General features: G+C 37.3%; 1 protein-coding gene across 1 annotated transcript in view; it reads left to right on the forward strand.

The window, feature by feature from the left end:
* Nucleotides 1-22,699, forward strand: part of rngtt (RNA guanylyltransferase and 5'-phosphatase) — a 118,020-nt gene that overhangs the window by 25,357 nt on the left and 69,964 nt on the right. Inside the window, exons 6-10 of the mRNA XM_084091038.1 lie at nt 1,722-1,974; nt 2,117-2,226; nt 4,028-4,129; nt 12,295-12,430; nt 16,365-16,436. Of these exons, the coding sequence (XP_083947164.1) occupies nt 1,722-1,974; nt 2,117-2,226; nt 4,028-4,129; nt 12,295-12,430; nt 16,365-16,436 (673 nt within the window). The remainder of the gene's footprint in view (nt 1-1,721; nt 1,975-2,116; nt 2,227-4,027; nt 4,130-12,294; nt 12,431-16,364; nt 16,437-22,699) is intronic.

Below are 22,699 nucleotides of genomic sequence, written 5' to 3' on the forward strand. Positions count from 1 at the left end.
TTTGTTTTCCCCCAGTAAGAGAAGACATACTGCTGTAGCTTAAAGATATGATGCTGGCTCCTCTCATCTCATAATAACTGATGCATTAATAATGTTTATTAGTGGGTGATTCTGCACTAATTGTGTAAAGATGAGATCAAAATTCAGGGGTACTGCTCACCAAGGCATTTATTTGATCATAAATTAATTAAAAACTGATATTGAAGTAATATTGTGATTTGTGCACAATGCAAAATAATAATTTTCTATTGTAATATATTTGTAATTTATTCCTGTGATTAGTAAAGCTGTATTTTCAGCATCATTACTCCAGTCTTCAGTGTCACATGATCCTTCAGAAATCATTATAATATGATGATTTGATGCTCAAGAAACATTTCTGATTATTATCAGTGTTGAAAACAGTTGCGCTGCTTCATATTTTTGTGGAAACACTTTTTTTGGATTCTTTGATGAATAGAAAGTTTAAAAAACAGCATTTATATGAAATATATATTTTTTTGTAATGTTGTAAATGTCTTTACTATCACTTTTAATCAATTTAATGTGTCCTTGATGAATAAAAGTATTAAATCTTACTGACCACAAACTTTTGAATGATAATGTAAGTAATTGTTGTAATATATAAAAAGTATACGTGATCTAAAGAAATGTTTAGTTTTAAATTAAGAGAAAGTAGTTAACAGTTAATAAATAGAAACTTTAAAATAAAATAAAAAGTTTACTAAAAGCGTATCATTTCACAGCCACAACACAGAATACAGTCACTGCTTGCCATGCCACGTCAAATATTTATTTATTTATTAAAAAATAAATAAAAAATATAAAATAAAATGCATATATATATATATATATATATATATATATATATATATGAAACATAAATTTGCTTGGACATGGTTAGCAACTTTAAATTTCTAGAGCTATAAAAATACCATCCAGCACTTAGATATTAATTTTGAGATCTGACCAGTGGAATTTTTTTATTGATTGGTAGATGGAAATGAAAGGTAAAAGATCACTTTTTTCTTTGAATGCAGTGTAAAAGTTGCTTTTAAACATGATTTACCATTTTGGTAGATTGATACATTTAACATCATAAATGAAATGAGAATCTTTTTTTGAATTTGATTATTTTATTTAAATTCTTTAAAAATAATTAATATATTAATAATCAGAGTAATTAATCTTGCAGTATATGAATTAGGGATGCACGAGATTTTGGCCACCATATCGGTATCGGCCGATATATGTTCATTTTTAATGTTATCTTTTTAGGCCTGATAAGAAAATGTGGCCGATATATTATAATAACCAATATATAATGCATTTTTCCTTCAGCTGAGACACTTCAGATGCGCACTGTTCACCATGATGGTTTTGAACTGATGGAAATATGATTGGAATCACTTGAATGATTGGAAAATACAGTAAAGCGCAACATGTGCAGCGCAAGTCGCTACATACATTTATAATGAGAACATTATAATCGTGTGATTGGGACTTGAGACTTTTGTTTGTGTAATCAGGCTCTCAAAAATGATATACAAATTTGGGTTTAGATTGATCGGCCAATATATTTGTTATCGAATATAACGAATTATCGGTTATCGGTATCAGCCAAAATGTTCAAACCTAAGTGCATCCCTGGTATGGATGTATGTAGTATTGCAGTGAGTGTATCCTGAAGGACGGGCGTGATGTGTGTTTCCTCTCGTCAGTGTGGAGGCGGCTGTGGCGGCGTTCGCTCAGGCTCGGTCCCCGGGCATCTATAAAGGAGACTACCTGAAGGAGCTCTTCCGGCGCTATGGGGATGTGGAGGACGCCCCGGCCGCCCCCGCTCTCCCCGAGTGGTGCTTCGATGACGAGGAGGATGGAGATGTGGATGACGACGGGAATGCCAGCGCTCAGGGCTCCGAGCCCAGCTCCTCTCACTCCAGTCAGGGCAAGAAGAAGAAAGAACGACTAAAAGTGGTGCGGAAAACTCATTTCAGCTCATGCTTTCAATGTCCTGAAGGAATATCCCTGGCCTGATAAAGCACGGCTCATCTGGGATAGTAGTGATAAGTGTGATGTGCACACGTGACTGTTGTCTGTGTGTGTGTGTGTGTTTCAGGGCGCTGTGTTTCTGGAGGGGGTGACAGTCAAAGGAGTCTCTCAAGTCACGTCACAGCCCAAGCTCGGCTCCATCCAGCGCAAATGTCAGGAGTTCTCCGAGTGGGACAAGTGAGTGTGTGTGTGTGTGTGTGTGTGTGTGTGTGTGTGTGTGTGTGTGTGTGTGTGTGTGTGTGTGTGTGTGTGTGTGTGTGTGTGTGTGTGTGTTTGACACCCCGCAGACGCTCACTAGCTCAGAGCCCGTGTCACTGACATGTCAAGTACTCCAAAGTGTCAGACGGTGAGGGCTGGGAATGTGTGGGGCGTGAATTGGGTACAAAATAAGGGAAACACTTTACAATAAGGTTCATTAGTTAACATGAATTAAGAATGAACAACACTTCTATAGCATTAATTAATCTTAGACAATATTAATTTCAACATTTACTAATACATTATTAAAATCAAAGGTTGTATTTGTTAACATTAGTTAATGCACCGTGAACTAACATGAACAAACAATGAACAGCTGGATTTTTATTAACTAACATTAACAAATATTAATAAATACTGTAACAAATGTATTGCTCGTTGTTAGTTCATGTTAGTTAATACATTAAGTAATGTTAACTGATGAACCTTATTGTAAAGTGTTACCAAAATAAGAACTAAACCTCTAATAAAAGGCTCATATCTGAATGTGTTTGTAAGAAAGGAGCAGGGTTTAAGCAGACTAATGGAGGGAATGCATTGACATCACTTTCCCGCGGGAACACACTCCCTCTGCGGGACTGAGTGGCAGAAGAGCTGCTGCGTGACTGGATTTAATAGGGGAAACTGCGAAAACGCGAGTAAAACAAACGATTATCAGTTTAAACTAAAGGCTGAACTCAATATAGTGTTCCTTACAACTTACCAAAGATCCAGAGATCCACGGATATTGACATGCAGCCGGGAATCGTGTTTCCTGACGTTTATATGAGCCTGATTTAGATGCCGGGGAAATACATAAAGCAAATTTGCCTGTGAATGCTTTATATAAATACAATATAGGTCTAAACCCGGGCGATCACTTACTGTATATCAATGTTAAGTACAGTCTCATCATATCGTCTAGCCCTAAAACAAAATAAACATTTTTTTTGGCAGTGTTTATTTAAAAACATTGAATTATGCAGAATTTAATTCATGAGTTGTCCATACAATATATAACAATACAATATATAGGGTATTTTACCCCTAAATTCAGCATATTAACACAGAAATCCACCTTTCGCTGCCTGGATCCAGTTGTTTCTGTGAATTGAAATGATCCATTTGCTTCTCTGTTCTGTAGCTTTCGGCAGTCTGTAAAAATATACCTCAGATTTCTTGTCAAATCTATAGTTGTACAGTCAATCGCAAAGCTCTTTCCCGTTTTAGATGTGTTTCATGTGTTTTTCGCCGCTGAAAACCAATGCTGTCACTCAGTCTCGTTGCCACTCAGTGTGTGTGACCGCAGTCACTCCAGCCGACGGGGACGTCACACGCATGTCCACTATAGAGAGAAGTCTGACATCACCAGAGAAGACGGAGGGTGGAGTTACGGTAGAAGTAATTAAAAAATTACGAGGTCAATTTTGACCAAAGTGAAATATGCATGGATGAATTGTAAATCAATAACATGCATTTAGAAAATAGATGGGGTGAGTTTTCATTTCCTGCCAACTCTGACATAGTCCGAAGCACATGACATTTGTGCCTTTAAGCGCCTAATAATTAATTGGAAACATATTTGTAGCCTATTAATGGAGCGTGTCTCAGCTGAGTTCTGCCGTGTGTTTTTATCCTGATAAAGCGACAGCCGTGATTACTTTCATTGATGAGTGGAGATCAATTAAAACCTCCCAGCAATGTGTCTCATTATAATAAAAAAAAATGTTGTGCCTGTCAGATCCGGGTTTCCTGGAGCTCAGCCCGTATCGATGGACCGCAGGAACATTCGTCTGTTGGAGAAGAACGCTTATAAAGTCAGCTGGAAAGCGGACGGCACACGGTGAGTCCAGCGACTGAAGTAGTGCTGTTCTGAGCACACACATCAACACAAACGCTCTTAGCTACATGCTCCACAACGTCAAGATTTCAGAGAACTGAAAGAGGGAAATTAAACATGTATTGTACATGTTTTCAAGTTTTTTTTACAGCCGTATTACACTTTTGTAGCAATTTATCTCATGAAATCCTAAAGTATTTTCATGAAGTTACTTGTAATTGTTTTTTTTAACACTTTTCCATCTTCTCTGACCCTTACAATTAAACATACTTTTTTGTTTATAGTTAATTCATCTTGTATTTTGGATTTCAGGTTTTATTGAATTAGTTTGAATGATGCATTACTGATTTTGCAACGGTTGGTTTAAAATATGAATGAGACTGTTCAAAAGTTTGAGGTCAGTAAGATTAAAAAAAACATACTTTTATTCATCAAGGACGCATTAAATTCAAAAGTAACAGTAAAGACATTTAAAATGTTACAAAAGATTTCTATTTCAATTAAATGCTGACCTTTTAAACTTTCTTTTCATCAGAAAATCCTGAAAAAAATGTAAGCAGCACAACTGTCTTCAACATCTGAAGGATGTAATGATGCTGAATATTCAGCTTTGATCACAGGAATAAATTACACTTTAAAATGTATTTGAACAGAAAACAGTTATTTTAAATTATGTAATAATATTTCACAATATTACAGTTGTCACTGTATTTTTGAACAAGCCTAGGTGAGCATAGGAGGAGGCCATGGAAGTAAAATAATGCCCAAATGTTTTTTAAAGTTTTCATTACATAAGAGGCTTCTTTCAAAAACATGAAAAAAAAAAAAAAGTGTACTAACCCCAACTTTTTAAGTTTATTATAATTAATATTAATACTCCCTCCTTTCTTATGCACCGATTCCCTGAAGTCAGGCCTAGAGGAGGTTCATTTAATCAGGCCATACAACATTCTTTGAGGGGTTTTTTTGGCTCCATTTTTTTTTTTATTTAACAAAATGCTAGTTTTTGTCTTTGAAATAGTTAGCGATAATAACATTGATGCCTACATACTAGTACATTGAATGTTTTTTTCACCGTTCTTTTGATGTTGAATCACCCCTTCAAATGATCTTCAGTATAACTGTGTCGTGTGGTTTCTATACTGTTGGCGTAGGGCCGTTTAATGATGCTACAGGTCATTGTATGGCAGCTCTGCTTGAGCTTGTCTACTGTAATGATGTGAGCTGTCTCTCTTCACTCCCGCTGGCTCATGCGCTCAAACGCCTGCGTGAACATCATTAAACACTCATCCATAGGACGGATCTGCTCAGATGCACCACGGTTGGCACCTTGCAGAATGTTTTATGCCATGGCAGCAGCGAATGAGCTGGTTTGGTGTGTCATAGTGATCCAAAATTAGCTGAAAGTTAAGCAGAACATCCGTGGCTCTTTGATAGAAAAACACTTGGCTCCGTCACTGAGACATTCAAAAGGCGCAGCTGATCTCTTTAACTGAAGATCCGTTCTAACAAGCCCATTATCCTGTGCTTTGGCCACTAAAGCGTTTGCTCTGGGGACGTCCAGCAAAGCCCTCTGTAATAATGACCAAACGAGAGGATATTAAAGCTCAAACTCAAGGCAAAGACAAGGATTGTTTTTTTTAAAGAAGGGCTGCATGATTGTTTTTTTTTTATACCAGTGCTAATATATCCAACCACTTTTCACTTTGGCATGCAATGTAAAAAATTGCTCTGGTAAAATAATGGCAGTAGAGTCGCCAGCAATATACTGTAATTCTATGGTATGAATACTGTGAAATTGCTTTACAGCTTATTACCGTTAAAATGTAAAACAGTACATTTTCAGTATTTTTTATTTTACAGTAAAATACTGTCAGCAGAGATGCCAGCAATATACTGTAATTCTACGGAATGAATTCTGTGAAATTGCTCTAAAGCTTATTACCGCAAAAACAAAATACAGTACTTTCCATTTTTTTTATTTTACAGTAAAATACTGCCAAAATACGCCAGCAATATACTGTAATTCTACGGTATGAATTCTGTGAAATTGCTTTACAGCTTATTACCGCAAAAACAAAATACAGTACTTTCCAAAAATGTTTTTATTTTACAGTAAAATACTGCCAAAATACGCCAGCAATATACTGTAATTCTACGGTATGAATTCTGTGAAATTGCTTTACAGCTTATTACCGCAAAAACAAAATACAGTACTTTCCAAAAATGTTTTTATTTTACAGTAAAATACTGGCAAAATACGCCAGCAATATACTGTAATTCTACGGTATTAATACTGTGAAATTGCTTTAAAGCTTATTAACGTAAAAACGAAATACAGTACTTTTTCAGTATTTTTTATTTTACAGTAAAATACTGGCAGCAGAGACGCCAGCAATATACTGTAATTATACAGCTATTATATTGCTTTACAGCTTATTACCGTTAAAACGAAAACATGCAACACATTTCTGTGATTATTTTAATTTACAATACACTCTAAAAAATGGTGAAGTAAAAAACAACCCAATTTGAGTCATTTTAGCAACACTACTCTAGGTCAAAAAGGGAACCGCAAAATAGGTTGGAAACTAAAATCACACAGGAAAATTCTACAGTAAAAAGACAACGGTAATAGGCTAATAAAAAGGTGAACATTTGTTTATAGGCAAGAATACCCAAAATGGACAAAAATATAATAAAATCAACGTGAACATTTGTAAGAAAAAGTGCAGAAAAGAATACAAACTCAAACTCTGTTGTATAGCTTAAACGAAATTGCAAAAGTTTAGTAATCAACAATGTTTAAGAACAGATTTGACCAGTTATTTTGTTTATTATCTTTCGCCAAAGAGCACTTGACGGCCAAAACCATCAGGAATACACGGTGTGAAAGCCTTAATAAACACTGGCATTTGGGAATAAATTATGTGAATCAATAGGATTTTACCCTCTCCGTTTAATGCGTTTATAATCACTCACTTCACTCTCAAATGCTATTCCGGCTCGTTCAGTTCCTCATCAGTCACCGTTCGAGTCATTTGGATGTGAGAGAAAACACTCCGACCAAAACCTCAAGTTTTTTAAGAACGCTGCAGCCAGTTTCAAATACATAAATACATTTTCCACGTATATTCCTGTCATGAGCATCCGCAAACACCGATAGGAAGACTTACTTTTACTCAAGCTCCTGTGAAAGATCAGCGCCATTATGCTTGCTTCAAAAATGCACCATCCCACAATGCATTGGGTACTAGAGTACAAATACATAATACATAAATACAGTAGATCAGTGTTGAAAATGGGCTGTAAATTAACAGCAGTTGCTTACTGCGAAAAATATTACCCAGAATGCATTGTTTTCTACAGCACATTAATGTTTTAATGGAAAACAGTGTTACTGTACCTTTTTTTTTTTTTACAGAGCAATTGTTTACAGTGTGTGTGCAGACATTGTAAGCATTTGAGAGAATACAAAGTCTAAAGTGTTCCCATTCAGTCGGTACGATACGTGACTGGGATATTACACTCTCGCATAATTCCCTGAAGACACCTTCATTGACATCTAAAAGGCCAATAGCGCATAATGACGTGGACAGGCGCGCTGAATATAAATTTGATGTCATGTGATCTTTAGCTCCTCACTGCACTCTGAGAACACCATCCTGCCACATTCACAAGACAAGCACTGCTAACGGCTCGTGGCAGTCATCGTGTCACTGACAGAAGTCAAAAAGAAGAAGTTTTGTCGACAGCTCTGTTGGCCATGATATGCTAATGGCAAAGTTCGTTTTCATTCTTGGGTCAAAAGTAGTTAAAGGATAATTCCGGTATTTAGCACTTTGAGTCTCTTTTCTGGTTTGTTTTGGATGAACTAGAGTGGTGGACACAGAAATGTTGACGATGGGTCCTGTCTCGAGTTTTTGACTCGTTTAGGATCGCCTTTGACCGCTTCAGAGTGGCTGGCTACGGGCATGCACGAACCTGTCCTTAAAACAACCCTTAACGTTCGTTTTCAAAACTGTGCAACTCACCGAGTGGTTAGTGGTGTTCGTTGATGATTAAAAACAAATATATCGGCGCAATGTATGATTTCAATCCGTGTTATTTGCTATAGTGGAACTATTTTTTCAGATACCCACAACCGTATATAAACTTCCGCTCGATATTTGAGTCTGAAGCGCAGTAATATCAACGACCAATGAGTCCTCCAACAGAAATCAATGGGATTTTACAAAATGCCAAATAAAACACGACAGAAACTGTATTTCGCTACGCTACTTGTTTTGGATCATCAACGAACATCACTAACCACTCGGTGAGTTGCACAGTTTTGAAAACGAACGTTAAGGGTTGTTTTAAGGACAGGTTCGTGCATGCCCGTAGCCAGCCACTCTGAAGCGGTCAAAGGCGATCCTAAACGAGTCAAAAACTCGAGACAGGACCCATCGTCAACATTTCTGTGTCCACCACTCTAGTTCATCCAAAACAAACCAGAAAAGAGACTCAAAGTGCTAAATACCGGAATTATCCTTTAAAGGGATAGTTCACCCAAAAATGAAAATTCTATCATTTGCTCACCCTCAAGTTGTTCCAAACCTGTATACATTTATTTCTTCTGCTGAACATGTGGGTAACCAAACAGTTTATGGGCCCCATTGCCTGTCTATGGGCCCCTTAAACTGTTTGGTTTCCCACATTCTTCAAAATATCTTCTTTTGTGTTCATCAGATGAAAGACATTCATACAGGTTTGGAACAACTTGAGGGTGAGTAAATGATAGAATTTTTATTTTTTGAGTGAACTATCATTTTAAGTAAAAGCAGTATATGTTAGCGAACATTAGCACCATCCACGCTGCTAAGAGACACTTTTAGATGAATACACATAATAATCAAATAAACAGAACAAAAATGACAGTGGTGAGAAAACGATAGTAAAGAAAGCATCTGATTGTAGCGATGTGGATATGTTTGCACCAGCTTTGCAATTTGACACTTTATACACGAGCATTTTATACAATATATTGCTTTAAAACAAGCAGCTTTGAATTTAAAATTACAAATTCAGTTGCTACTATAATGCAGCTCGGTCATGTTTTTACTCTTGGACATTTGACCTCGATAGATTGAACAGAAGTCCATTTCCACCTCAAAGAAGGCGGAGCCTCGGAGCCACACCCACCTATTACATCATCACCATAGACCAATGGTGGGGTGAAGATGTTTACCAGACTCTGGCAAGCTGTTTTAAACTTCAAACGCACTGATTTCTTTTCGAAATGACGTCACGCCAGTTCTTTGTTTCATTTCAAGGCCTTTAAGCAGAGAAATTGGATAAATTGTTGCTTAGTAGTGCAACAAGAACATGTAACGTTAATGTACCCGTAAGTGCACAGTCTTATATATATATATAGTCTGTTTCAGCCTGACGTTTCCATCGCCTGAGGCCAACCCACTCGACATTCATTTTCTTAAAGGTGCATGTGGTCTTAAGGTGTGATTACATTTTCCATTTTCAGTGAATTTTCTCAGTCGCAGTGAAGTCGTTTCAATAGGAATCCATGCAGTCGGTAATTTTGCTTGAGGACCAATGTAGATTTCGTCTCTGGTTCAGGTTAGTCACGTGAATTTGCCGCGTTGACCAATACGAAGCCGCTTGGTTTGAAAGTGACTTCGGTGTGAGCTGTGCTTCACACATCCCTACACTATTGACCTTAGTCTAGACTTTCTAAGTCAGTGGTTCCGTCATGGTACGATGTTACTGGAAGAGCCTCTGTTTGAGCCTAAAGAATCTTTGAAAGTAAGGATTTATCACGCAAACCTTTCCTCTGCTCACATTGGCTTTATCCAAGCAGCTGTGAGTCCATCTTTCATGCTTTCAGTTTGCATCAGTTATTTTACATCTTGATGCAGCCTGTTTGTATTTTGGTTTTAAATCTTACCTTTATCATCTATGCTGGAAACATGTCTGAAAAGAACACCCTGCAGTGATTGCTCAATTTCACTTGACTAAACCTCACCTTGATCTTTGTTCAATTATACCTATTATGACAAGTGTTTATCTTAATTTTTCTGATGGCAGTGAAGCACATGAAACAAGGCATTGTTGTTAATCACCGCAGCTCATCAGTTCCTGCAGTTTCAGTGCCACCGGGATGCGTGTTCTCAATCAGGGCTTCTCTTTTTTAGTTGATCATTTCTGCTCATTAACACAGAAGAACTGATACATTTGTCCAGACTTGTTTCCGTCTTGTTCTTTCTCGTATTGTAGCCACAAAATCTTTATTTGTTACTGTTAGTGTCCCCAATGTATTTGCTGTTCTCTATGCCGAACCCTTTTGCATCACCATTAATCAAAAGTTTAATCAAAAGTTTTTTGAAAAAAAGAGAAATACAGAAAGCAAGCCTTAAATAATTTCCTAAATCAAAGACACTTGTAAGTTTATGCAATAACATATATACCAAAACAGTATTAATAAAAAAAAAAAATGTAAATAATATACAAAATATATATATAAAAAAAACAGTTATCAATACAGAGTGTATTTTCTCAGGCCTGGAAACAAATTTCACAAGTGTTACCAATGCTTTGTTTCCTCCTCTTAACAGTAACTATATACAACAGAACATGTGGAGCTATTACTTACAGCAAATTCCAAAAGTAAAAAAAAAGAAAAGAAAAATAACCTTTCAAAAGAGGTCTGGGCGTACTGGTTTAATGTAATCAATCCATTTACTCCATATTTGGAGGAAGTCTTCCCTTAATGCTCTTCAGGAGAAAGATCATTTTTCCATCACGTGTATATTATGTATTATATCAATCCACTCCTTCACCGTGGGTGACTCTGGTTTTAACCATTTTCTGGTAATTAATTTTTTACTAGCTGCTAGGAGAATTAACAATAACTTCTTCTCCTTTCTGTTCCACCTCTCTGAGGGGATATTACCCAAGTTTAAAAATTCACAGGTAAAGTCAATCTCTACCCCAAAGACAGCCTTCAGAGCTCCTTTAATCTCTTGCCAGTACTGATTCAATTTCTGACACCCCCCAAAAATGTGATAATGGTTCGCTTCCATTTCCCCACATGATCTCCAGCAGCTAGTACCCTTCCCTTGATGTTTTTTCTGTGATGGTGTAGTAAAAAACCTATAACGTTTTTCCGACAAAATTCTCTCCATGTGGCTGAACTTGTGAATTGCCACTGTGCTCTACAAATTCTCCCCCAGTCTTCATTTGAAATATTTAAGTCTCCTTCCCTTATCCACTTGTCCCTTACATACAGAGTATTTTCGGGTAGATTTTGGAAAAAACCCTTATACAACTTTGAAATGATCTTATTACATGGCTTGGATACTGCTAGGAAAACCTTTATTATTCCTGACTCAGCCCTTGCCAGTACTCCTGGTTTAATTGTACTTTCTATATAATCCCTAACCTGAAGATATCTATAAAAGTCACTTTGGTTAAGCCCAAATTTCTCCTTTAGTGAATCAAAGCTTTGGATTTTTCTCTTGTCGAAAAGAGTGTAATAACTTGAGATTCCTAATTTAGCCCAAATACGAAATCGATTGTCTATTCTGTTTGGGATGAAATCAGTATCAAAGGCACACCATCTTAATATTCTCGATGCGTCTTTTTAACGCTTTGGCCTAGAAACATAAATACCTTTGAAACATCACTCTATGTCATATTGAGATGTTGAAATGCTTCTTTTAATTATGCTTCTTACAAATCTTCTCCAGTTTTTACCAAAATTAGAAGTACCGTCAGACAGAAATGACCATATAAACTTTTTGCTACTGTTTCAAATTCACTCCTACAGAACCCTAACAGAAAACAGTCTATCGTAATGAAACTTGGTAGGCGTCACTGTTCTGATCTAGGGATGCATGCTATATAGACATATATTTTATATCATGATATATCATGATCTTAGTATGATTATCAAATTTCTAAGGCTGTGAATAAATTAAACAAGGTTTCAGAGTGAAGCGCGGCACTGGGTCCTTTTACACGCGAGCTTCATAAAATGATAGTTAACTAAAACCATACAATAACATTTTGTTTCTTATATTTCAGCCAATTTGGCAAGGAATGGCTAAAATAACAAAAAATATAGTTTGAGTTGGTCAGAAATCCTCACTCTGTCTCTTGTGTTTTTACAGGTACATGATGTTAATAGATGGAAAAAACGAAGTCTTTATGATTGACAGAGACAACTCGGTCTTTCACATAGCCAACCTGGAGTTTCCATTCCGGAAGGATCTTCGCATCCACCTTTCCAACACGCTTCTGGATGGGGTGAGTTATTGCATGGTTTGAAAGCCTGATAATCGGGTTAGGAAGAGAGGATCTACTCTATTCCCATACTTAATGGATGCCTACAGGTTTGGCTTACATGAGAGGGTCAAAAATAAGCCAGTGTTGTGAGTTAATTCTTTAAATGTTAAAGGGGATCTTGCTCTCAAAGCATTTATTAGCTCGCTCAAAACATCATGCCCAGCACTGGAGAAATAGCAAGGGTGGGTTTCACATAAAGGTTCAATTAACCAAGTCTTGATTAGCTAGGTCTGACTTTTATAAAAATTACCCCATGATTTATTCACCCTCAAGCCATCCTAGGTGTATATGAATTTCTTATTTCAGACGAATACAATTGGAGATATATTAAAGAATACCCTGGCTCTTTTCAAGCTTTGTAATGGTAGTGAATGGCGGTCCTGATTTTGAAGTCCAAAAAAGTGCATCCATCCATCATAAAAGTAATCCATATGACTCCAATGGGTTAATAAAGACCTTCTGAAGCGAAGCGTTTGTGTAAGAAAAATATCCATATTATCAACTAAAATAACGGAAGAGTGACCTCTGACCTGATGCATGACGTAATGACGAACGTGTAAGCGCAGAGGATGGAGCAAAACAAAACACCGGAAGATTTATGATGGATAGATGGACTTTCCATTCACTACCATTATAATGTTTGGAAGAGCAATGCTGTTTTTTTTTTTTATATAACTCTGTGTTTGTCTGAAAGGAGAAAGTAATACACTCCTAGGATGGCCTGAGGGTGAGTAAACCATGAGGTAATTTTGCTTTATGTAACTAACAGTATAAATAAGTTTCCATTGAAATACGATACTTAATCATGAAATAACATAAAAGGTATTTTTTTATGTCAATTATGTTCAGAAACTTTATATGAAATGAACAAGGAGCAACGAATAAATACTGATTTAAAAAACAAACAAACATAAGAAATGACATTTATTTATTATGACCAATATTATTTGACTCGCACAACGGACCGTTGCACACAATGGCACACTGTTTAGATCGGTTTCGTTTTGAAGAGCCGCAAGTCATTTATTAACATAATGTTCTCATCTTAAAAGGTAAGCAAGTGTAAATGTCAGCATTATCATATATGTCCAAAGGATTGAAGTCTGTTACTCCTGATTGGAGGCTTCCCTAAATATTTAGTTTAAACTTAGTTGAAACATAGCTCTACGTGTAATGGTGCAACACAAACATATTTAGTAGTGCGTCAGTTGTAACTTGTCCCCCTTTACATGGCAACTAAGCTAAGTTGTAAGGCCTGGACTGATTAAGCAGGATGAGAAGTGTCGCATATATCACTAACCATAACCTAACCCTACCCATACGTTACCCTTAAAATCAGAGGGAAGTGATGTGATATCACTAATGTAGAAGCACATAACCCTGAACTTGACATAAACTGTAAACTTGTCCCTCACATCTGATTGGTTGATGTGAATGTTGATCCATGAGATCCTGCTCTGCTCGACCGTCTAGTGTAATGCTCATTTCCCGTGTGTGTAAAACATGTCCTCTAATGTACCAGCAATCCATGTCTCCACTGAGATGAGTCGCCTAACCCAGCTTTTTAATATTTCATGTTCCTTTTTTATTTATTGTAAGTATATTTATCTGATCTCAGAGGCCTGACAGCACACCTGCTTTACTCAGTCTGCCACGATTAATTTTACTGTCCAATTTTGCATTTTTTTTCTCATTTAAAGCTCAACAGCAGGAAGTTCAGGGTTACCCCTAACTGTGATTTAAATCTAAGTTTAAAGTAATGGAACAACAGGATTTAGTTAATTGAAGTTTAATCAATTTTAAGTTAATTAGGTTTACGGTAAAAATACACAAAAAAAAAAACAAGATTACAATGAGGGTTTCATCTAGACCTGATTTTAATTATTAGATAAATCACGATTTAATCTATGTTCAGTCCTAAGATTATTACGGCTGTGTATACACTCACCTAAAGGATTATTAGGAACACCTGTTCAATTTCTCATTAATGCAATTATCTAATCAACCAATCACATGGCAGTTGCTTCAATGCATTTAGGGGTGTGGTCCTGGTCAAGACAATCTCCTGAACTCCAAACTGAATGTCAGAATGGGAAAGAAAGGTGATTTAAGCAATTTTGAGCGTGGCATGGTTGTTGGTGCCAGACGGGCCGGTCTGAGTATTTCACAATCTACTCAGTTACTGGGATTTTCATGCACAACCATTTCTAGGGTTTACAAAGAATGGTGTGAAAAGGGAAAAACATCCAGTATGCAGCAGTCCTGTGGGCGAAAATGCCTTGTTGATGCCAGAGGTCAGAGGAGAATGGGCCGACTGATTCAAGCTGATAGAAGAGCAACTTTGACTGAAATAACCACTCGTTACAACCGAGGTATGCAGCAAAGCATTTGTGAAGCCACAACATGCACAACCTTGAGGCGGATGGGCTACAACAGCAGAAGACCCCACCGGGTACCACTCATCTCCACTACAAATAGGAAAAAGAGGCTACAATTTGCACGAGCTCACCAAAATTGGACAGTTGAAGACTGGAAAAATGTTGCCTGGTCTGATGAGTCTCGATTTCTGTTGAGACATTCAGATGGTAGAGTCAGAATTTGGCGTAAACAGAATGAGAACATGGATCCATCATGCCTTGTTACCACTGTGCAGGCTGGTGGTGGTGGTGTAATGGTTTTCTTGGCACACTTTAGGCCCCTTAGTGCCAATTGGGCATCGTTTAAATGCCACGGCCTACCTGAGCATTGTTTCTGACCATGTCCATCCCTTTATGACCACCATGTACCCATCCTCTGATGGCTACTTCCAGCAGGATAATGCACCATGTCACAAAGCTCGAATCATTTCAAATTGGTTTCTTGAACATGACAATGAGTTCACTGTACTAAAATGGCCCCCACAGTCACCAGATCTCAACCCAATAGAGCAGTGCAAGATGCTATCCTATCAATATGGGCCAACATTTCTAAAGAATGCTTTCAGCACCTTGTTGAATCAGTGCCACGTAGAATTAAGGCAGTTCTGAAGGCGAAAGGGGGTCAAACACAGTATTAGTATGGTGTTCCTAATAATCCTTTAGGTGAGTGTATATGCGAAAACATCAATTTAAACATAAATTACTTAACATTTTGAAAATAAATGACTTGAATGTTGACAGAACAGGAGTGAAAAATGTTTTGGCAAGCTATTTCAGTAGAAATGAATGTGCTCAAATAAGTCTTAACAGCGATTTCACAAACGTGATGTGGAAAACAAAGAATCAGAAGAACGGTTTGTTCACACCAAGACTGACACAAATATCTGATAGACTGAACAAATAAGGAATTGATGCTGGTACAGTGCATTCCTCTAATGAATCCCCCGACAGCTTCAGCTGACTAGAGGAGCGCAGAATAAACGTCACTCTTGTCTCACCATTAAAACTGTAAGAATCTGCAGCATGAGTCTATACTCCCAGCCTTATATGAGGTGATCCCATGCTTCAGACTGTGTGTGTCCAGTGCAGTCTAGTCTGTTTTTCTTTCATAAAAGTGTGTAAAGGTCACTGATCAACTTTGCCGCAGATCGGTGTTGACTGTTTTCATTATTTATGATTATTGATTACTCTTCTGCAGCACTAATCATAACTTTGCTTTGTTTAACATTTTTGAAAATCCTAAATCTTTTCTTTGCATGGTTTAATTAATAATAATAATAAAAAAACACGACAGATCTCAGACCCCAGATTTGGACCCCACATATTAACCGAACATTACTTTGAGCTTTCAAGCTAAATATCTTAATTTTGAGAGTTTATTCAAAATCTCATTGTTACATCATGTTGATTTGTATTGGCTGGATTTATGGGCAGTATATATGCATTTCTTATCATCTTCATCTTTTTTTTTTTTGCAGGAGATGATAATCGACAAAGTGAACGGCCAGCCCGTCCCACGCTATCTCATCTACGACATCATTAAATTTACCGTGAGTGCCTTTCAACAACAAAGACAAAAACACTGTCCTGTTTGTTCTTTATTTAATTAATAATTACTGCCGACAGTGGACCTAATGCAAAATGACAATGAGCAAGAACAGAGGTGTCTCACCCAGCAATTAAAACTGGCATTGTTTACTATCCATCATGCTTTTCCCAAACCTGTGTGAAACACTAAAGGAAAGGTTTAGTGTAAGATACTGTCAGCTCCAAAAAGCACCATAAAAATATAAAAGTATCATAAAAGTAGTTAATACAGCTACTTTATTTCTTCTTCGTTGTAGCTCTCAGATTTAATTTGCAAGTAGATTACATTCAAAAATGGCACCTTTAGACACGGCAGGCTTGAAGATTTATTGATAATCTTCTTCCTCTCAGCCATATTAAGGTTGTATGGCTTCAGAATACTTGGAATATAGCACATAAACCAACTAGACTGCATACATATTTGTGTTTATGCTCAAAGGAAAGAAAGTCATATAGGCCATGAAACAGCTTATGAAGCCAATTTCACCTCTAGAATGTGATTTATTCTTGAAATGGAATATTTATCAAAAAAAAAAAACTGCTTGGTGACATCAAGCGAAAAGGAAATCAGTTGAAGTAAGTTAGATTTGTAGAGCACTTTTCACAACACGTACTGTTTCAGAGGAGCTTTAAGGTAGGATTTTCTATGAATGTTTTCTCCCTAAATCGAAGCTGTGCAGAGTGTATACAGTTTTTTATTATGAATTTGACGGCAAACAAACCAGCTGTAGGAATCCGTTCCCCCATTCCCATTATGAGAGGTGTTGATGTAGTGGCTTAAAAAAAGGCTGATTAAATTTTTTGTGTGGATGGAGCATAACTGCCATCAGTTTAAAGGATAATTTTGGGAGTTTTTGCCTTTTATTATGATAGGACAGTATGGGATCAAGAAAAAAATCCACGATTCAATTTAAACTCTGAGATTTATCCTATTTTTTCCCTCTGTGAAATAGCATGCAGTGCTAAATCATTCACAGTAAGACCAGGAATGTGTATTAGGACAGAAAATAGAGTCCGTTTTGATTTCATATTGACTGGATGTCTATAAATTGTGTAGTTCAGTTCAATTTAGGTTATAATTGACATTCATCTTAGTTTTGGCTGGGAAAGAGTATATCAAAGAGTATATCTTAGCATGGTCTTGCATCATTTCCTGCTCCTCGCAGTGCAGTACGCATTAAATAAATCCAGGCAATCATCTGCTATACACGGTGTGCATTTGAGACAGGACGCTTGGATTCGTCTCGCTTGGTTACCGTACCGAAAGGATCATTTTTCCAAAAATGCAACGCTGATCCTTCATTTTTAAGATTGATGCCACAGGCAACCCGTGGATAAATATAGACGGCACATTAATTGAGCTTGTCCAGTGATGCTTGGGAAGACTAATATTAATTCAGTTATAGTGCTCGTGTATGCATTAAGCATGTGTCATCAACTTTATTTATTATGTTTTCATTTAAAATATGAGTACATTAAAGATATGTAATTATGTATCTTAAAATATGTTTTTTTCGAGCACTGCTGGAGTCCTCAAGCTGGAGATTTATGGAGATTCTTGAGTGTGTTGCGTTTAGCTCCTCTCTGCATTGGTCGAGTGTGTTGTGGATGGGTTATTGAACTAGAAATGCTCTTCTCTTACTCCCCTGCAAAAGAGGGTTTGTGAAATTCTGTTTTAGCCTTTTTGAGTTTCAAATGTTAAAAATAGGTGATGGTTATATGTCCATAACATTTATTTATATACACACAATCGTTCAAGCTTTTGGGGTTGGTAAGATTTTTTTAATGTTTTTTATTGTTCACCTTAATAAACAAGTCAAAGGTGACAGTGTACTTTGTCTTTTCAGTTATGAAATGAATGTGCTGAATCATATTTATATTGTTTTAGGAAGATACGTAAATTTGCCAATAACAGAAACTTAAAAGCATACAACTTGGATGCTAGATGGTGCTATGTTTTGTTTTATTGTATTTGCACTATGGGGTTATTTTAGAGATAGTCTTCACAATAGCACAAGTTTGACCGTCCCAGCGACCGTATGTAACCGTGAGCTCTCAGGTTATGATGATGCAGGCTGGTGTATCCTCCTTCACCCTCTCTTGTCAATCGTGTTGTATTATGAATGAGTTTGCTGGCAGCTTTTTTATTGTAGCCTAATGGTGAGCGAAAGTTTTCTAACATCACAGTGCGCAGCTGGCTTGCAGTGCAGACACAGTTTGATTTTGTCAGCATGGTCTGGTGATGATCCATGTCAAATTTGGTGAAGATCGAACAAACCATCTAGGAGTTCTTGGAAAAGGTAGTTTTTGGATACAACTCAAAATGGCGGACAGACAAAATGGCCGACCGTTGAAAAACGTATACCGTTGTATTCTGTAGGACCCAAGGAATAGAAAGAGATGAGATTTATGGATGAAATTAAAAAAAAATTGTAAATGTGTTCACGTTTATTAATAATACACCAAAGCATTTGTAAAATACAGCATTTTACTATACAATTCAAAATGGCAGACTCCATTACTACAGAAAACAGAAGCCCAACTACAGCTAACATGGCTGTAAAACAAGTGACCTGTGGTAGAGTAAAACCAAGCGGCAACCGGTCTCTCTCTTGAATCCAACACGGAAGTGACTTAAACTGCAATTCCTCAACTGGCCACTAGAGACAGGCTGCAAAAGAGACTCGATCCCATAAACACCCATGTTAAAATGCCCAACTTTACAGCAGAAATAAATATGTTTACAGCCTGGTACAAAAAGTGGTTTTGGTCTATATAGCTAATTTTGCCCTTCATTAAAACCGTGATGGGGGTGAATTTTTTTATAACTCATCCGTTTAAATTATATGAAGCCTTAAAGTTCTGCATAATTAAGGGCGTGGCCACTTGAGTGACAGGTGGATTGCCGCTGATGTCCGTTTGTCTGCTGTCTGTTAGCATCAGCTAATCCTGCCTTTTTGCCCATTTCCGGTTATCCGAGAGTGACGCGCTGCCAAGATGGCGACGGCTGGCTCCGCCCACTTTGGGCTTCAAAAATGCTCTTCAGAAACCTAGGGGTGACATCACGGACACTACGTCCATGTTTTTTTACAGTCTATAGGTAAAACCAATAACAAAAACTGACAAAACACATGAGGGGAAAAATGGGTAAAAGATTCCAAAGACTAGACTAGACTAGATCAACCGGCAACGGAAAGCATGAGTAGGGAATCAAAATGTACATAGAAAAGGAAATGAGGAGAGTAACAACGGTGGATAGAAGGGGCAAATGAACTAATAATCAGGTAACAAGAAGACGGGGTCAAGACAATAGACAACGGAGTACATGGTACATAGAAACAAACAAAACAAAGCCATGTGTCCACACAAAACATGACAACGGTGAAAAACATGAGCTACACAGAACAAGACAAGAACCCCTGACCAGTGAACACAGAAAACACTCAACCTGTGCGCTCCCAACGAAAGACAAAACATGGAGCATGAATGTCCAAATCCCGACACTGATCCGAAAGCAAACTAGACAATGTGGAGACTTTGGCAAGGTCAAGCTCCACTAAATTTCACTTGTAAAATATAACCACATCATTGTCTAATATAGCTTTTAAGGAGAATAGCCCCTGTAGTGTGAAGAGTTAAGCTTGTCCTCTTGGACGTGTGGCATATGGTATGAAAACAAAGGATTGTGGCGTTACTCTTTCCTTGGCCAAGACGTCCTGTCGTTCATGTGAATCCTCATGCTGTGTTCTGGCCTGTCGCAGGTCTGCTTCTCTTGTGTGTCCCTGTTGGGCTTGGCAGGCGATACGTTACCCCTGCCTTCTCATGAATCAGTGTTTCCAAAAATACAGTTGCATCTTGATAGGAGGGATCTTGAAGGATAGTGGATTTGTTCTCACGCATCATCTTGGTAGTCTTGTAATACGCCAGGTTGCATTGACAGAACTGGCATTTATATGTGCAGATTCGACTTCTGTTAAATGTCTCTGTGACTCTCCGCCTCCCCAGACGGCGTTTTAAGGAATCACAATCATGCGTCACAAAGCCGGTTCCAAAAGTTAAACAACATAATTATGCCGGTTTCCGAGCAGGGCTGTTATCTCTGAGGAAGGAGAGGAAGCAGTGGCATCTCAGGAAAATTCAAATGAGGAAATAATTGACACTACAAAAAAAAAGTTATTTCTCAACAGCAGATAAAGTTGCAGAGGAAAGCTGCGTCTCGTTTTCCTCTCTTGAGCTCATTGCGTTCTCTTTGAGGTCCTATAACTGACATGAATATGAGGGTGGAGTGACAAAATCCAGGAGAGAAGTTACTTGAGAGGAAGCGATGCCTGGATTCTTCCGATGTTGGCCCTGTCATTGTGTCAGTCGAGTGATGGCAGCCGTGATCATGTGTGCTAAAAGCCTTCAAAAAATCCTAAAAATATGAAGCAGCACAACTGTTTTCAACATTGATTATAATCAGAAATGTTTCTTGATCATCAAATCATCATGTTAGAATGAATTCTGAAGGATCATGTGACACTGAACACTGGAGTCTGAAAAGCTGGAAGCTGAAAATTCAGATTTGATCACTGGAATAAATGTTATAGTTATTTTTAAAGGGACTGTGTGTAGGAATTTCTCCCATCTAGTGGTGAAATTGTATTTTGCATTCAAACGAATAATGCTCTCCAGCGCCTCATTTTTTCAAATGCGCGTTGCATCTACGGTAGCTGTTATGTACCAAAAAGCTATGACAGGATGTCTTATAATAGCACTTCGAGTTTTTCTTCGGGTGAACAGGTTTGTTATTTAAAACAAACTGAAACTTGAAACAACGAAAAAAAGAATGTTACAGTATGAATTACTGACTCCGGTCACGTTTCCTTTTACGGTCTATTTTGGACTTTTTCGACGACGAGGACTCATCCTGTGACTCAGCATATGTATGAATGAACGGTGTATAAATAACCGTGCAGTGCAGCCTTTTAAACTTGCTGCGGCAGTGACAAGCGCCTCTCACTGCTCTGCTCCTCCGCTTCTGCTGGCTTCAGTCACGTGACGCTGGCTCTGAACGAAACGCGTTGTGGAAACGCGTTGGCCTAGTACTTTTTGTCCCTCTCTGCTATTATAGTTTTTCAAGATGGCGGAACTACATGGAAGCCTCCGTGGACCTACCCGTCCCATGTATATAAAGATAATAAATTCTTCGTTTACGAGGATTAGTCTGATCATTGGCATAGGTATTTGTACACCATTGAGGGCATATTTATTAATAAAAATATTGATTTTAGATAATAAAATACATAAAAAGCTACACATAGTCCCTTTAATTGTAATAATATTTCACAATAATGACTTGATTGAATAAATGCAGCCTTGGTGGGTAGAAGAGAACATTTTCAAAATGTTAAATATATATTGTACTCAAATATTGTTCTGCGAAGGGCATTCATAAGTGATATGATAGTCGTCTTAATTTTTATTTTTATTTTTTATTTTTTAACTTTTTTATTAGATAGGACAATGATGAAGTGACAGGAAACTGGGTTGAAACTGACCCTGAATCAAAGTCGAGTTATCTGCACATAAACAATATCGTACAGTGCATCAGAGTATGTGAATCACCACAACAATAATGATAGCTTTTTAATTTACACAGGTTTAAACTTATAGCATATTAGCCTTTAGAAATACATAGGGGCCATTCATACATTTAAAAACATGAAACATGGAAGTTGAATGCGCTTTTTTAAAAGTTCAACTTCTTTTAACTTGACAAAGATGCTGCAAAAGATGCGAAACACAAGCGTAACAGTGAAAGGTGTTTGTCTAGGGCACGTTTACCTAGAAAACAATGGGGGGAAGTTGTGTTGTGTGTGTGAATGGCTCAAGAGTCTGGATCGAGGAAATTCATACTTCTGTTTTATGTAGCAGCTTTTAATTGTTAAACAATACAGCCAAAGACATTAGTAATGATTAAAAAATGATTGATGTTTTAAAAAAAAAAGTAATCCAATCTTTCCCTGTTATGGCAAAGCAGCCATTACTCCAGTCTCTTAATAAAACATTGTATAATCTCACCCTTAAAATATGCTAATGTGATGCTGTGCTGCTTCATATCTGCTCAGCTGATCACGCTTGTGCAGCTCAAGAGGAAGATTTCTTTTTAAAGAACAGAATTTATTTGATATAGTCATTTGTAATCAGTCTATGATTTGAATCTGTTTAATGCAACCCTGAAGAA

Source organism: Abramis brama (assembly GCF_963993115.1).
Source record: "Abramis brama genome assembly, chromosome: 18".
Classification (NCBI taxonomy): domain Eukaryota; kingdom Metazoa; phylum Chordata; class Actinopteri; order Cypriniformes; family Leuciscidae; genus Abramis; species Abramis brama.